At 46.4% G+C, this 18134-nt stretch overlaps 1 protein-coding gene across 1 annotated transcript in view; it reads left to right on the top strand.

Moving 5' to 3' along the window:
- Window positions 1-18134, top strand: part of LOC133349574 (mitochondrial 10-formyltetrahydrofolate dehydrogenase-like) — a 50622-nt gene that overhangs the window by 19341 nt on the left and 13147 nt on the right. The window contains exons 6-16 of the mRNA XM_061563144.1: window positions 4796-4885; window positions 5711-5845; window positions 6275-6400; window positions 6891-6982; window positions 8437-8584; window positions 9243-9362; window positions 10721-10848; window positions 11636-11786; window positions 12845-12915; window positions 14368-14473; window positions 17654-17741. Of these exons, the coding sequence (XP_061419128.1) occupies window positions 4796-4885; window positions 5711-5845; window positions 6275-6400; window positions 6891-6982; window positions 8437-8584; window positions 9243-9362; window positions 10721-10848; window positions 11636-11786; window positions 12845-12915; window positions 14368-14473; window positions 17654-17741 (1255 nt within the window). The remainder of the gene's footprint in view (window positions 1-4795; window positions 4886-5710; window positions 5846-6274; window positions 6401-6890; window positions 6983-8436; window positions 8585-9242; window positions 9363-10720; window positions 10849-11635; window positions 11787-12844; window positions 12916-14367; window positions 14474-17653; window positions 17742-18134) is intronic.

Raw genomic sequence — 18134 nt, 5'->3', positions numbered from 1 at the left:
AAAATTATTTACTTTTAAAATTATTCACTTTCAAAATTATTTACTTTTAAAATTATTCACTTTCAAAATTGTTTACTTTCACAATTATTTACTTTTAAAATTATTCACTTTTAAAATTATTTACTTTTAAAATTATTCACTTTCAAAATTGTTAACTTTCAAAATTATTTACTTTCAAAATGATTAACTTTCAAAATAGTTTATGTTCAAAATAGTTTACTATCAAAATAATTGAATTTAACAATTATTAACGTTCAAAATTGTTTACTTAAAAAAAATGTTTACTTAAAAAATTGTTTGCCTGCAAAATTATTTACTTTAAAAATTGTTTACTTTCAAAATTGCTTACTATCAAAATTATTCACTTTCAAAATAGTTTACATTCTAAATTGTTTACTTAAAAAAATCGTGTCTCATAACCTCTGTCCAGGTGAACAGAGGGGAAAATTGTCTGTGCCTGGAGAGTGCTTGTTGTTGTCTGAGCGACCCCCATGCGTGCAAGTTGTCCGCTGCTGCGAGGCTGCGTTGTGGGCAGCAGAGAGCAGTGCGGCAACATTGTACTGTACTATTAGGCGCCCTTATCTTTGCTCTCCATCCATACCATCACTATAATATAAACATAGAGTAAGCAATACGCCTCCTTCACGTATCTGCCCCTCCACTTAAAAAAATATATTTTTTACACATTCCATCGGTCACACAAACTTCAAGGAGGGCATAATTTCAGCGGCATTTGTTCAGTACAAGAGAACTCTGGAATGATTTCCACATTTAGTCTGCAGCTTTGTTGAAACAATGCTGGTGAACTGCCAGATGTATATAGGCACCCTATGGCATGGAGAGGCCCTCACCTTTTAGTGGATTTCCAAAGGGGCTGTACATTAAAATTTGTGTGAGAATGTTTATTTATATAAGGTTGTGAGTTCACATCCTGATCATACTTCCATTCCTCTAGGGCCAATATAATGAGTTATCCACTTTTTAGACAGTCAAGTGGTCATCCTATGGAGAAAGCCGTCCTGAACCACAGGAATGTGGAATTACCGTAATTAGCTCAGGCTTGCAAATAGAGAGTCCCAGTCAACATACAACGTTGGGCCAAACGGTTCCACGCTCCTGCCAACGTTGGCATGTTCACTTGGGTAGCGCTACCAAATATTCACCTGAGTAGAGACACCTTGACTTTAACTAGACACTTTATTGATGTATCTGCTGTGTTTCCTGTTACCCTGCATGTACACTTCCATTCACGCCTCTTACTGTAATGAGTAGGCGTAGTGGCACGGGACAGATTACAAACGCGTAACCCAAACCTGCCTGTCACCACAAACATCATTGACATTGACGTATGAGCACAGAACTCTTGCATTATATTGACAAAAGTCCCCGGTATAGCCTTCACGGACTTTTGGGGCAAGTGCTGTTAGCGAGCCACCTATGAAGGCCGGCATGGCACACAAACGGGGGGTTGGGTGGCCAGCACCACGCCCGGCCGCCTTTGTCTCCCTAAGGCACTGAGTCGACTCCTCGGTGCATGTGTGTACAATGTTTACAGAAACACGGAGAGTGAGAAAGAGAGAGGTGAGAGCGAGCCTCGTGGTTCTGAATTCCCGAACGATCACACACCCCCGTAAATACACGAGCTATTGATAGCACCACGTGGCGGGTGGGTGCGTGCGGCAGATGGGGTGGGTGTGTGCCATGCAAGGGGGGTGCGGTTGCCACACCGCTTGCCATTGGTTGCAGAGGATGCTAACGGGGGAGGAGTCAAAAGCAGAGTTTTCCCCAGCTGCTATCTCACTGGAAAATAGATGACATCTGCCAAGGTTCCTAAGTTACCGACATCATCCACTCGCCCGCCAATCCTTAGTGGCTTCTTGGAGAGAGGCGATCCGAGATGTTATCTCTACGATTGTCACGTAGTTCAACATACATACTGTACATCTCAACTGAATGTGATATTACATTCTTCTACTAGTACTGGTAGGAACCTCCTGGTTACGCCAGCCCACAGGGGATTATTGTGTCCGTCGTGCAGGGAGGGGCTGGGTGGGGAGGGAGGGCTGGGTGGGGAGGGGAGGGTGGGTGGGGAGGGGAATGGCTGGGAGGGGAGGGTGGGGAGGGGCTGGGTGGAGAGGGTGGGGAGGGGCTGCGTGGGGAGGGGCTGGTCACCCCGTGGTGCCCTTATAAAACTCAACGTTTAACCTACTCACGCCGGCTTGTGCCCGCCCTCACAGTTGGGCATATTTGCGGAATACACCACGCCGCCGTTGACCCTGGCCATTGACCGAGCAACCCAACGTCACTACCAGCTCCCTCCGCAGGAATGTGTTTTGTTTACACCGGGCAAGGCCCATTGAGCTCTACAGCTTCTTTTAAAGAAGGGCCCTGGCCTCAAATTATATCTCAACAAAGTGGCTTCTCATGTGGAAATTTAGAGCAGGAAAATAATCTAAAATACATGTCTCTAATGTGGAGGGAAAAACCTGAGGATCCGGAGAAAAATCTACACGACCGCAGGGAGATCATGCAAACTCCAAATATACAGCAGGCGTCAGGGTCGGGATTGGGATCGAACCCACGACCTCCTGCATACCAGACGAGTGAGTTAACATCTCGCCACTGCAGCACTCTCATATTTGTGCATGTACAGCCCATTTGACCATCACTACTGCCTGAGAGGCCTCCCCACGGCATGCGTGTTATTGGGGTTTATTTGAACATACTTCACTGGAATGGTAAAGTTCAGGCCGGTAAAGGCAGGAAGCACAGGCGTTGGAGCGTAGTACGGTACACCAATTGATTTTGGTGCACTGCTATCTGCTGCAACATAGCGCCACAGGAGCCTTCAGCAGATGTTTTATCCACGATGTTATTATCTTGGTGCAGCCCCGTTGAGCTTCTGAGATCTGATGAGGTCGGGCACATTCAGGGTGATTTTTGTCTCCGTAATAGTAATTCCAAATACATTGATCATGGAATGCAGACACGTGTTGTTGTGGCAGAGTGCTCTACTCAAAATCAGCAAGTTCCCATTCCATTCCTGCTCAGGTTAACATTTACTTTTTTAAACTACAAAAGTCCTATTGAAATCTCAAAACTCTCTTTTTACTGAAAGTCCCGTTTCCGATGTTTGGTTAATATTTTTAGTTCATGTTATTCATTGGAGGATTCCCAACAATAGGAGAGGATAGCACTTAAATTCCACACAAAGAGGTCAGCAATCAATTTGCTGTACCCTTCCCCACATGCACTTCTTTATCTAGGAATGTGGCTGTCACACACATATCATGGTTCCCATCAGTACGCGATTCACCAACCCCCCCCCCCCCCCCCCCCCCCCCCACAGGTAACTCACTGCATTTACAGCAGTGTGCAAACTCATCCAGTCAATCCAAACAGTATGGTTTATTTTGGCTCTCAAGGCAAGTGAAATATTTGTTATGCTGTATTTGGATGATTGCGGTTGTTTGTTTCTCTGCATACTATTCTGGTCACTTACAATGTATGTTTTTGTAGCCAATACAATGATCCGTACGGTATTTGTTTTCGGGTCAAGCCACGTCGTAGTTTTATGCCAAAATTCTTATATGGTGTGCACGTATAATATACACGGGCACGGCGCATAAATAATATACGTGTAAACGTTAAAATCTTGTCGGGCGGTGAAGGGTTAACCCAGGAATTTTGCTAATAAAACTATAACGTGGCCTGACCCAGAAACATATACTGTATGTGGCATACACGATGTATTTTCCCATAACGTCTAGGTGATTTTTTTAATTCAATAGGATGCATTTGTTGCAGTTATTAGTGACGAGGCTGAGCACATCACCTCGCTACACTTAAGTATTGAGGTTATACCATTGGAACCTCATTTGCCAGTAAAAAATATCCTTGTAAAAAAGGGTGTCAGTTTTGTTGCCAGATAGAAGGATAAAAAAACAATTATCATATTGAGGTTATTTCCAAATAATAACTTAAGACAGCCATGCAGACGTGCAGTCAAAATGTCACATTTAAAGAAAAAAATTTGCTTCATCTGTAACATAGAAAGCAAGATATGTGTGCTGCTCAACGCACACATTACGGTACACTCAGTGTACTTTACACCGTGTGTACAGTTAACTGCCTCATCTGGTATACAGAAGATCGGAGGTTCGATCCAAACACTGGCGCCTGTAGATTTGGAGTTTGCGTGTTCTCCCCGTGGTCACATTGATTTTTCTCTGGGTCCTAGGAAAAAGAGCTACATCGCTCAGTGGGCCTTACCTTGTAAACTAAGATTAGTTTCATTTATCGAGCACTCACTGATTTATTACAGTCACTTACTGAAAGGTAGTCAGTTTCCTCCTTATCACTCTTCTATTGCTCCTACCATGGTTATTGTTTTTGGGAACTTCACTCATTGATTCTTCTACCCTTATTGAGGACTCAGTCCATCAAACACTGACTGTATCGCCTCATGCAACCACAACACTGCAGGGCAAAAATAACATTTCCTTTGATTTCTTTCCGCACACTGCTCCGCTCTGGAGTTCATTCCCATCGTCGCTTTTTCAATTTTTTTTCTATCCATCCTCAAGTCAAAATACGGTTTATGTAAACTCTTTTTGATTACACACGTTTAATAGTGATGTCCATTGCTGGCTGCTTGGCGTTTTTGGACATTTGGGCCTGTGCTCGGCAAGTGTGATTTTAAATGAACCTAACTGAGCGAACGGTTCGAAGGCCGCACGTGAGTGTGCCGTGCATATTAACCCCGCGTGACGTTGGCCCTCTCCCCCGTGCCCAGATCAACTTCGACCAGTCGGCTGAGGCAATACACAACTGGATACGTGGTCACGACAAAGTTCCCGGGGCCTGGACCCTCATCGATGGACAAGTGAGTTTGACCGTGGCTTTTTGGGGGTCAAGGTGTCATGTCCTGGCTTGCCAGGAGAAGGCGGGACTCCACCTGTTCTGGCTGTATGTGTGTGCTTTTTTCCTTTCCCGGTGCTCTGGATTATTCCCACATGTAAAAACGTGTTAATTGGCCGATAGCACCTTAATATATAGTGGGCCGCAGAGCTTGGGCATTGCCAACTCATCATGTGGTTGCCTTCCTGCTTTTCTGCGGTTCCTCGTGCCTCTTAAGTCGTTCTCTCTCCGAGAGTGAGCGAACACTAATCACTCTACAAGTTGAATTCATTATATTAATAATTATGATGACCTCAAATCATCAGGACCTCAACTGGCATGTGTTGTGCAGACAGAAGCATGGCTTCCAAGTAGTGTGATCTTTGTAGAGTCCCCTCAATGGTGTCGTGCAGGTTGGCTCTGTGTAGGCTTCTGAATCTATTGATGAAGCCAACTCATTGCAGTTCCCTTCACCTAATGGTGTCTAGGAGTTGTTCTGTCTGTCCCGATCACGTGATATTTGTGCCCCATACATCATATTTTCGGATTGTATTTGATGGTCCCATGTTGGACATCCATACAAAACACCGATATCACTAACACTTTTAGGAATCCAAACTTTGTTGGTATATTAATAACACCGCTTTTCAATACGCCATCCACACCTGCCAGGAAGCCTGTTGCTGTTACAACAATCCTGGCCAATTACACTTCGCATCATTGGTGATAATTGATTCATGGTATTTTAAGGAGCTGGTCCGGCATAGCTTTCGGTGATTCAAGGCTTGGCTGCCCTTTTTCGACTTGACAGAGGTTGACGCTGTTCGGGTCATCGCTGGCGAATGTCGGCACGGTGGTGGGGCAGCCCCTGGAGATTCCCGGTGCCGCCCTGCCGGGCACCATAACCAAGAGCGGCCTCCTCCTGCACGGAAATGATGGCAAGACGGTGAGATGCCAGCTCAGAGAGTTCAGACATCCATTTGACTATCACACGAAGAACATTACTGCCACGTGCGGGAGCGGGTGAGGCAAGCGCTGAACTCTACCACGTGGACCAGAGGTCACCTGAAGAAGGGACCTCTGGAAGCAGCTGTGATATCCGCTTCCGTGGACCGTTCTCGAACACAAACAATTGCACTGCTCTGCGAGAGATCCGAGTGGATTTATTCATCTAGCATTGAGTCGTTATATGCTACATAGTCTGGGTGACCACAGTGGCACACCACGGATTTTTTAATGTTCCATTTGTGCATCAAGCATCTGCATCTGCCATGTTTTGTGTCGATGTGGTTTAGGCACTAGACGGACAAAGGCAGCCAAGCTAAGCAAGCAAATGAACGGGGATCTTTGTGTGTGTGTGTGTTTACGCCTCCAGCTTCTGGTAAGGAACCTACAGTTTGAAGACGGGAAAATGATTCCGGCCTCCAAATATTTCTCGTCGGGAGATGAGGGCAGCGTGGAGCTCACGGACGACGAAAAGGCCTTTGCGGAGGAGGTTCGGGTAAGGAGCTCTGGCACAAACGTCACGTACCGGCCTCCCCGTGTCGTTGGCCATCAGCAGAGAGAGGCCCTAAAAGTAAAATTAATCCATGTGGCATATCAAACTTTTAAAAGTATACGTGTGTGCAGAGTAAAAAGCGTTTCAAGCGAAATATTGCTCTTCTTCCTCATCATTAACCATCGCTCATCCACTGATGGATGAAGGCCTGTTCTTGAAGTCGCCATTTCTCATGGTCCGGCGATGCCACAATTTTATACATGCTGACCGTGGGGCGTTGTTTGATCGTACCTTACTTCACCGTTATGTTTGACCATACTTTACAATTCGGACAGTGGGGTTTGCTCTTATTCAGCCAGAGTAAAATAAAGTCAGCTGGGTTTAGTCCGATTGCGAAATAAACCCAGCTGTTATATCAGCCTTATTAGGTGCTGACACGTGTTCCAACAGGTCTTTCCTGCTCATCGTGTGCACGTGTGTACTTTCTTGACAGGCGATATGGATGAGCATTCTCAGTAACGTGCCTGTCGTGGAAGACTCGACTGACTTTTTCAAGTCTGGAGCTGCGTCCATGGATGTAGTGAGGTGCAGTTTTGAAATCGCATACGTTGCCCTTCCGTTGTGAGCGATCGTAGTAACTACAGTTATTGATCTTGATTTGACGCTTTCGTGACTGCAGGAATCCATACTCTTTGGTTCTTTCGGTAAAGTCACGTAGGTAGAAAAATAAAATAAAATATCACGACGTTTCGATCGCAACACAAGCGGTCGTCCTCAGGCGGAAAAAAATATATAAATAATCCATCAGTGGAACTGCTCAACCAGCGAAAGAGCTGTTACAACAAGAGGTTGTTTTTGTGGCAAGCCCATCGCCACAAAAATAACCTCTCGTTTTTCCGCCTGAGGACGACCGCTTGTATTGCGATCGGAACGTCATGAGAAATATTTTTTTATTTTATTTTTTAACCGACGTGACTTTACCGAAAGAACCAAAGAGTGTAGAGTTATTTATTTGGTATCCTTCTTATTGATACTGATGGATGTTGCAGAACATTGCGGGAGCCCCTACGACGCTGGGTAAATTAAGCCACGTGGGACTTGAGTGCATTCAAGGCTACGAGTCTGCATCACAGTGACTATGTATCTTTGTGGAAGGTTGACTGGGTGACTGCATGTGAGGGTCGCTATGTGTTTGTATGACTCCTTGTCTGTGTGTCAACGTGCCTATATGTCGGTGTGTCTGAGTGACCGTGTATCTGCGTGTAAGTATTACTGTGTTTGTTACAGTGACTGTGTATGTGGTGAACGGTGGTGTGGCGGTTAGCGCGCTGGGCTATGAGTCTGGTGACACGAGTTTGATTCCCGCTCACGGTCAACACCGGTAACGAATATCTCAACTGGTCCTGGGCCTTCTCTAGGTCGGTGTGTAAACATCGCCACTTGAGAGACAAAGGCGGCCGGGCGTGGTGCTGGCCATCCACCCCCTCGTGTGCCGTGCCAGCCTTCATAGGTGCTCGCCAACAGCACTTGCTCCTAGTAGTCTGTTAAGACTATACAGGGGAACTTTGTCTTTGTGTGTGTGTGACTATGCATCTATTAGAGTCACCAAGCAGAATTAGAATCTCAGAATCAAAATCTTTATTGAAGCGTCCATGTGTGAGGTGAGTCTGTTGCTACTGTGTGGTCGTGGCTGTAAGGGAGCGACTAAGGGGTAACTCACCCTGTGGGTTGCCTATGTGAGGCTTATTCATAGTGATTGTATGTATGTTGAACTTATTTCACACCATACGTAGCCAACTCTGCTAATCGGAGGTGCAGGGAAGGACAACAAACTAAACACATAAAGCAGATCTAAAGAAATTCGTTTTTAATGTAGATTTTAAAAAGGGTATAGCTCCAGTGGCTTCCTAATATAAGAAGGAAGAGCGGCCATTCCAGACGGCCGCAGATGCGCATCTGAAAGCGCGCGATTGGGTAAACGGGCAGATGCGGCTGTGAATACTCACCGGCTGCTGCTGCTGCTGCTGCGCTGTCTCCAGGCTGATTGAAGAGCTGAAGCAGAGGAGGGGGGACCTGCAACTGCAGACGGAGGACGTGTACATGGCCACGTCCTTCCGCGACTTCACCCACATGGTCGTACGGCGGCTGCGTGGAGAGGACCGCACCGAGGAGCTGGCCGTCGACCACGTGAGCCGCCCCCCACCGCCCCCCACCGCCTCCCACCGCCTAGACAAAGACACACGGACAAGCAGACAGATAGACAGATAGACTGAAAGACTAGGCAGACATATTGATAGATAGAGAGACATATAAACTGAAAGATAGGTGGACTTAATGGAGAAACATTCTGACTGTCAGACATCATTCAGGCAGGCAAAGCATGCTGAGAGGTGGCCAGGAGATGGCGGTACAAATAAAATATCCTTGAACCCATCTGTGCAGATGTTTGATTGCTTACAGGGTGTTTCTCTTATTCCTTCATTCTCATTCCACATGCAAAACGCTTGTTAAAATCGAATTGGCCAAATATCCCAATCCAATGCACTGAAGAAACATAGTCGAGATTGGATGGTGTTTTTCTGTATAGATCAAAACCTTATTATTGCAATAATATACATTCCCCGTGTTTGTCTTGAATGGTGTTTTTGGTTTTCCCATAATATTTGCCATCATACTTTGTATGTTGAACTTCTTTCGTGCCGTACCAACTGTGCTAATCGGATGTGCACTACTCCCTCCATGGTTTTTAATTTCGCAGGCTTGCCGAGATATTCCCGCCTTTTGTTGAAGCTATATTCAATTGGTAACTTATGATGGGGTAATGCACATCACGTTCTTCTTTTAGGTCGTAAAAGAGGTGAACAACTTGACCGTGAGGATACCGCATCAGTGTTTCATCGATGGGAAGTTCGTTGACGCGGAAACCAGCAAGACCTACGACACGGTCAACCCCACAGATGGATCGGTGAGCTCCCGTGTCAGGATGCTCTTCCCCCTCCAACCCAGCTTAAATACACGCTCCAAGCCTGGGGTGTTTCATTCAGACGCTGTCTTCCCGACAGACCTGTTCTTCACCTGAGGACGGCTGCTTGCGTTGTGGCCGAAACGTCGTGAGAATTGTATTTCATTATGTTTTATTTTTATTATTTTATTATTTCCCTTCTACGTGACTTTACCGAAAGAACCAAGAAGATGAAGAGGCACACCATCGTTTGATTAAGTCATTCACGGGTCAAATGATGGTGATGTCCCATTGACAACAAGGCATGGTCTCAACTCCACATTGTAAGACGGTGGGCCAAATATCTCTTGAACACGTTATCACAAGTATTTGGGGCTGGAGCGGTGGTGCAGTGGTTGGCCACTGCACGGCTGACATCGATAGCGAGTGATAGCTGAATCAGTCCTGGGTTCCTCCCTTTGCCAACCCGCACTGATCAGCGCAAGCAGAGTGTGATCTAACAAGCCCAACCACTTACATTGCAATGTGGGGAGGGATTTATGCGTGAGCAGATTGACAAAAGGCTAAACATGATTGCTGCCCTTGTTTAATTAAGCAATTGATAATAGTCCAACATTTTCTCATCAGGACAATGGCATGAGCTAAAGAACATCACAATTGTCTTAAGTGTCAATTTTAAAGAATGTCGGGTCTCCCTTGCAAAATCGCTGCGCATCTCAATGTGTTCCCACCTGGTTCAAATAGAGAACATCATCCAGGGATTCATTTGAGCAGGGTTTGGCGAATCAGAAAAATGTCTGCACCGGGCACACCACATCCAGCATACCGCTCACTATGGCTGTGGCTACTATGCCCGTGCTTACTCCAGTCTACCAGTGACCACCTGGACAATATTCAGTGGGAAATTAAGCCCTGACTTTAATTATACACGATGGTTTGGCAATCGAACTCTTTATTGCTTCCTCTTCGTCTTTGGTACGGCCGATGTCGATGCAGAGCAACGACTACAATTTCACGTTCAGGTGGTCAAGCCAGATAGCCGCGCGAGGAGCAGCGGAGTCGTGTATCATCGCCGTGATGTCTCCTTTGTGTCCGTGGATCGGGCATTGTGCTATTTTACGTTGTACAGTCTGTTCTGTACAACCAGGGTCGCACACTGCTACTCGAGAGCTTTTCATTTTCCTTTGCTTTGACACAGTGGGATTTGAACCGTGCACCCTGGAGCTAACGGTCCGCACGTAAATGCGCACATCGACAGGCTTCAAGTTGGGCGAACGAAGGAAGGTTACCTGATCGTGTGAACGCCGCTGCTGAACCTGTCACTCTCCTATCTCTCTCTCTCCTCTCGCCGCCCCGAACAGGTGATCTGCAAGGTGGCGTTCGCTTCCGTCGCCGACGTCGATGAGGCCGTTGCAGCCGCTAAGAGAGCGTTCGAGGGCGGAGAGTGGGGGCGCATGAACCCCCGCGACAGAGGGCGCCTCCTGTACAAGTGAATAGATGACACGCTCACAAGCGTTCGCCTACAAACACACAAAAATAAAGACCGCCCCCATCCTATATGCCCCCACCTCCCCATTTATCCATTAAAAGGCTGTTGGGCCAAGTGTTGTTCGCGAGCACCTATTATTAAGGCCGGCACGGCACGCGATGGGGGAGTGAGGTGGCAGCACCATGCCCGGCTGCCTTCGTGTCTTGTTAATTCTGACGATAGGTACTAATTTAAGGCTGAGTTGTCCTAGGGGAGGCCGAAGACCATTTCATATATACTCCATTGATGTTCGGTGTCCCAATCACTCCACTATTACTTCCCACACAAATACACACACAAACCCATACATGCAAACACACACAAACAAACCCATACACAAGTCCAAACCCATACAAACACACACACTTACGAACCCATACATGCAAACAACAACAAAGATCCCCCGTATAGCTTGAACAGACTGTTGGGGCAAGTGCTGTTCGCGAGCACCTATGAAGGCTGGATTTGAAGGCCGGAACGGTACACGAGGGGGCGGGTACCTGCCGCACCAGGTACAAAATTTGAGGCCGAGTCGACCTAGAGGAGGCCCGGGACCGGTTTAGATAATCGTCATTGGTATTGGCCGTGAATGGGAATCGAACCCGGTCACCAGGTTTTTAGCGCACACACACACACACATACAAACCCATGCATACAAACACACACACACGCACAGACCTATACAACACCAACACCAGCCACGGTTGACCACGGCGTGGCGTTGTTGCCACCGTGACGCTCGTGCCAGGCTCGCCGACCTCATGGAGGAGCACCAGGAGGAGCTGGCCACCATCGAGACGCTCGACTCGGGGGCCGTGTACACGCTGGCGCTCAAGACGCACGTGGGCATGTCCATACAGACCTTCCGATACTTCGCCGGCTGGTGCGACAAGATACACGTGAGAGGCGGTCAGGGCAGAGCGTGCGGCAGTTGGCGTGGCAAGCGTTCACGCCGTATCCCTCTCATCTCATCACCAACTAACTCACAGTAATCTTGCGAAAGACTCAACGCAGAAGATCCCTGGTTTTGATTTTCCACAATGCTCATGTGATCCACCCTAAACCGCATCCGCACAAACCATGGCAGATGCAGATACCTGATTCACAAATGGAAAATTTTAAACTCTCCAGTGTGCGACTGTGGTCATCCAGAACAGACCGTACAACGTCTAACGACGCCACATCCAATCCACAAATACGAAGGAGACATCACGGCGATACGCTCCGCTGCTCCTGACGCGGTTATCTGGCTTGGCCACCTCGATGTGAATTGCAGTTGTTGCTCTGCATCTACATCAGCCGTACGATCGAAGCAGATCACATTGCCATTTGGGAGTAGTGCTTTATGTTGTGTAACACCCGAGGCCAGCGTTATCGGGGTAATGGGGTGGGCCCTGCAAGCACCGAATGTCCCTTTGGCACATACCGTACCTAGTTGTATATCACTGTTAAAAAATGCGTGTGGAAATATATTCAGGAGCTAAAGGCAAATGCCGAGGTCTGCTCGCCACGAGAGGTCTTCAGGGGAGAGTTTGTGTAGTTTTACTATTCCTCCGCTAAAGGAGCACAGGCTACATGTATCAATGTTATGGGGGCCCCCATTCAAGAGAAGCTGGAGCCAGGTCTGGTAACACCTATGACAATACACCATCTGTTATCAGATTCACTCTGCACCTCCCAAAGCTTAACATCTTAAATTTGTCGTTCCCTCCATATGACATTATCATCATCATCATCATAGCTAAGAAACAAAGAGGGAGAAGCCTTTTATAAAGTCAATCCACTCAAACCATATTTTATGGGCTTGAGCTCCAGTGTCTCTGGCGATGTCCACGAGACACCAGCCAAGCAAGGGATTCCCCACTTACATCACACCGATGGCCCTCATTGCCATTGTTGACAAATCGTGGATTTTCCATCGGTGTTTTTCCTGACACGGGCTTTGTATTCTGTGCAGGGCACTACCATTCCGATCAACCAAGCACGGCCCAATCGAAACCTCACCTTCACAAAGAGAGAACCAATAGGGTAAGTTGCAGGATGACGTCACACGTAATGATGTCATGGGGGGGGCGAGGTGTGCGCATCGCGCGTGATGTCATTGCCTTGGTCGCAAAACTTTTGATAATTTAGTCCGTTTTTCTATGGAGTAAGTCCCGAATAGCAACACAACTTCATTCTCAAATGTCATTTTGACTGGACCATAGAAGAGTGATTGTGACCCCACGCTACAGACAGGACAAACGGACAGAGCAAATGCATCATGGCTTTCAAACGTAGTTGCTCCAACAAAAATATAAACATTTGTTGGATAAGCAAATGCAACCTTTTGGTAACCACCTTTTGGTAAACACGGCCCGTTAATACAGTTGTCACGTGAACAAATGTGCCAGTGTACGGTGACCTGTGTGTCACAACTCTTTATCATTGCCAGTTGTGAAAAAGAACAAACGTTGGTCCCTTTGGACTGTAGGCCTCAGGAGAAAGTCATAGTTGTTTAGACAGTCGCCAGGCTGTTATCAGCAAGGGCAAACACAAGTGGTATGCCAAACCTGTGTGTATTCTTCTAGCTGAAAATGCCATCTCCTAAGAACACATGAGGTTCAATGCACTAAAACGTAGCATGACGTTGCAGTTTTTGCAGGGATCTATGTATTTTACTTAAATACACTTATTTGGCATTTACATTACTTGGAGTTGCAATTTTCACGTAATATTTAGTTTTTCGTTGTTTTTGCTTGCAATTTCATTTTCATTTCAACACATTTATACATTTGAACCAATAAACGTGTAAACATTGCAGATGCAAGACCCTGTACAAATGTAAAGGCTTACCCAAACATTGATCGGAATGACAGGTGTATACACCATGGGGGAAGGAGGGTGGTTTATTATGGGCCTGTTAATGGTGGGGCACTCCATGGGGAATATTTCGTTGTTCTTAAGTGATAGAATATAAACCCAGCTCATGAGCAAGAGTCAGATAGGATGTGGTATCACGGGACCAAGTGTCGATGTTCAACGTGTCAGACCTCCTTTATTCAGCAGCCGGTAACACAAGGCTACTGATGAGGTGCTTCAGGATACATCGTGAGCAGTGAAGAGGCCGAGCGGTAGCGTGTACGCTGCTTGTGTTGTAGAGGTTCACGGTTCAAGCACGCGGCGGCCACCCTGGTTAATATCATGGGCGTATTGACCAAAATATGTGCGCCGTCTGAATCACAGCAGACGTTAAATGTCCTGTGACGTTATTAAGAAAATTGTAAACCATGTGTGCCGGCATCTCTTTCCAATAATGACTCACAAATTTAATTCTTTGGAAAACCACGGAGCAGCATCGCCACCTACTGGCAGACTATAGTCGTCTGTAAAACATAGCGCCGTCTTGATGGCCTTGTGCTATTGTAATTCCACCAATAACAAATGTGCTCATTATTATTACTATTATTGTTGCCTTATATGCCATGTGTGGTTTCCCAGCGTCTGTGGCATCGTCATTCCTTGGAACTACCCCCTCATGATGCTGGCGTGGAAGAGTGCGGCGTGCCTGGCAGCTGGGAACACCCTCGTGCTCAAGCCTGCTCAGGTACAGTCCCGACTGCAATGCGAACCCCATGAGCACGCTTGGCTACGTATGGTGCGAAAAGGTTCAACAGACATACATACTCCATAATAGAGGTTTCTGGGTTAAATATAAATGTGTCGGTAAACCCGCCACCACCCGTCGCAACCAATTAGTAAGGTTTGTAACGTAAACAAAACATGCCAATTCGTTATTAGTTCAGCACACCGGTGTGTTGGAGAGTAAACCCACAACATTTACAATTCGAGTACCACGTTTCGCCAGTAATTACAACAAGCACCACCAGACACAGCCAATTAGTAAGGTTTGTAACGTAAACAAAACATGCCAATTCGTTATTAGTTCAGCACACCGGTGTGTTGGAGAGTAAACCCACAACATTTACAATTCGAGTACCACGTTTCGCCAGTAATTACAACAAGCACCACCAGACACAGCCAATTAGTAAGGTTTGTAACGTAAACAAAACATGCCAATTCGTTATTAGTTCAGCACACCGGTGTGTTGGAGAGTAAACCCACAACATTTACAATTCGAGTACCACGTTTCGCCAGTAATTACAACCAGCACCACCAGACACAGCCAATTAGTAAGGTTTGTAACGTAAACAAAACATGCCAATTCGTTATTAGTTCAGCACACCGGTGTGTTGGAGAGTAAACCACAACATTTACAATTCGAGTACCACGTTTCGCCAGTAATTACAACCAGCACCACCAGACACAGCCAATTAGTAAGGTTTGTAACGTAAACAAAACATGCCAATTCGTTATTAGTTCAGCACACCGGTGTGTTGGAGAGTAAACCCACAACATTTACAATTCGAGTACCACGTTTCGCCAGTAATTACAACCAGCACCACCAGACACAGCCAATTAGTAAGGTTTGTAACGTAAACAAAACATGCCAATTCGTTATTAGTTCAGCACACCGGTGTGTTGGAGAGTAAACCCACAACATTTACAATTCGAGTACCACGTTTCGCCAGTAATTACAACCAGCACCACCAGACACAGCCAATTAGTAAGGTTTGTAACGTAAACAAAACATGCCAATTCGTTATTAGTTCAGCACACCGGTGTGTTGGAGAGTAAACCAACAACATTTACAATTCGAGTACCACGTTTCGCCAGTAATTACAACCAGCACCACCAGACACAGCCAATTAGTAAGGTTTGTAACGTAAACAAAACATGCCAATTCGTTATTAGTTCAGCACACCGGTGTGTTGGAGAGTAAACCCACAACATTTACAATTCGAGTACCACGTGTCGCCAGTAATTACAACCAGCACCACCAGACACAGCCAATTAGTAAGGTTTGTAACGTAAACAAAACATGCCAATTCGTTATTAGTTCAGCACACCGGTGTGTTGGAGAGTAAACCCACAACATTTACAATTCGAGTACCACGTTTCGCCAGTAATTACAACCAGCACCACCAGACACAGCCAATTAGTAAGGTTTGTAACGTAAACAAAACATGCCAATTCGTTTTTAGTTCAGCACACCGGTGTGTTGGAGAGTAAACCCACAACATTTACAATTCGAGTACCACGTGTCGCCAGTAATTACAACCAGCACCACCAGGCGGACAGCCAGAACTGTGGAGCTAAAAAATAACAAGTTTTCTGCCTATAGTGAAACGGATTTAAGAAGCACGCTGAGGCATATGTGAGAAAGGTAAATGTGCTGGCAGAAGGGCAGCCACTATGAGGTCGCACTTGTTACACACAAAGCGCTTTGCCACAAATGAACCACCATACCTTGCTGATCTCGTCAAGGAGCATGAACCGTCACGCGACCTCCGATCGTCCTCGCAGCGGCTTTTGGCGAGCCATCGAACTAAGACGATCACTGCATTGCGCGCTTCCAAATGCGTTTCTGCAGCCATCTGAAATGCTTTTCCGTCCGAAATTTGGTAGCCACTGGAGCGATGCACTTTTAAATTTAGATTGAAAACTCATATTTTATAGAACTGCTTTTTGTGTTGAGTTTTTTTGTCCTTCCCCCACACCTCCGATTTGCACGGTTGGCTGCGTACTGTGCGAAAGCAGGTCAACGTATAAAACTGAAACTAAATCGAGCTGTCGAGGCCCCCTCTTGAAAGAATATTATGGCCCCCTCTTTCATACCGGCCAGACATGTTGGAAGAGATGGGAGCACCCACGCTTTGCCCCACGACACGAGAACTGCCGATCAACTGTGGTGGACTCATTTACGCTGCTGGGTGGACAGAGGTGGGGGGAATTTGAGAAACACCCCCCCCCCCCCATTGTTCCAATTGCCGCTGAGGGAGATCGATTTGGTGACCTTTTCGTTTCAAGTACAGCGTGCCAAGCCATACAGAGTCATAGTAATTATTATGATGTATTTACCCGATAAAGCCTCAATGGAACCCAACATTCATTTTCAATTATGGCCGTGTTTTCGGGTTGTTGCATTTGGGAAAAAATATTTGAGTGCCCAAAAATCAAACTACGTACATTGCGGGTTAACAACAGTAGCCAGTGATATCTATAACAGGTCTCGGGCAACACCTCCCATCACCCACCCACACTGATTCCTGGCCAAGCATAACATCGGCGGCGAGTGATATTTGAACCAATCCTGGGTGCCCCCCACCTTCACCTACACACACTGACCAGGATAGGGTGAAGTATGGTCAAACAGACCCCTGTAATTGACACGGCATGGGAAGGCCTTTATCTCAGCAGTCATTAACAAAGAGCTATACATATTTTTTGTTTGTTTTTATAGTCAAGTTGATCACAAGTGACATTCGGTATAATACATATGGGCGTGACTGGGCTAAGATTATCGAACCCGTATAATCAGGTTTGCCTGCATGCGAATGTACGTGGCCTGCATGTTGGATGCTCAATGTATTATTTTATTTGAACGTATTGGCGGTACACCGGTGGTGCGCAGTATAAAGAAAAAAAAGAGCAAATTTTTCACAATAAATATATATTTCCCTACGATTCCCAACCCCCGGTCAGAAACTCTAGTGGGGTGATGTCGAAGCAGTCGGAAGACAAATGTCAGTTCAAATTTAGATTTTAGACTTTTATGAGTTATGCTGCACCGGTGTACCACCAATACGTCCATTTAAACGGTCATTGGGTCAGTGCATGCGGATGTGGCGTCCTAATAAGAATGGCTGTTTTTGTTCCCGGGCAGGTGACCCCGCTGACTGCACTCAAGTTCGCCGAGCTCGCGGCTAAAGCTGGATTTCCAAAGGGCGTCATTAACATCATCCCTGGCTCAGGTAGCTCAAGCACAGGATCTCACGTCTGATAATACCACGGGCGCACAGGCGCGTCTGGTACTGGAAAACAGATTAAGGTGCATCCATCTAGATGGGAGTAAGAATGCGTGGAGTGAAGGTATCTTGCAGCTTTCGTGTGTGTGTGTGTGTACGTCGGTTTGTAGCTGGTGTGATGTGTGAAATCATCGCCACTCAGGAGACAAAGCAGTCAGGTGTGGTGGTGGCCACCCACCCCCTCGCGTACCATGCTGGCCTTCATAGGTGCTCGTTAACAGCAATTGCCCTAAAAGTATTTTAAGGCGATACGGGGGATATCGGACTTTGTATGGAGGTGAGGAGCGGGAGTCTAGTCGTTAGTGCACTGCACCACAAACCCAGCAGGCTAAGTTTGAT

The sequence above is a fragment of the Lethenteron reissneri genome, chromosome 30, assembly GCF_015708825.2.
Source record: "Lethenteron reissneri isolate LAM-NWPU_2019-01 chromosome 30, ASM1570882v1, whole genome shotgun sequence".
NCBI classification, from domain to species: domain Eukaryota; kingdom Metazoa; phylum Chordata; class Hyperoartia; order Petromyzontiformes; family Petromyzontidae; genus Lethenteron; species Lethenteron reissneri.
Note: the sequence above shows the minus strand (reverse complement) of the source record. Positions and strands in the feature narration are given on the sequence as shown.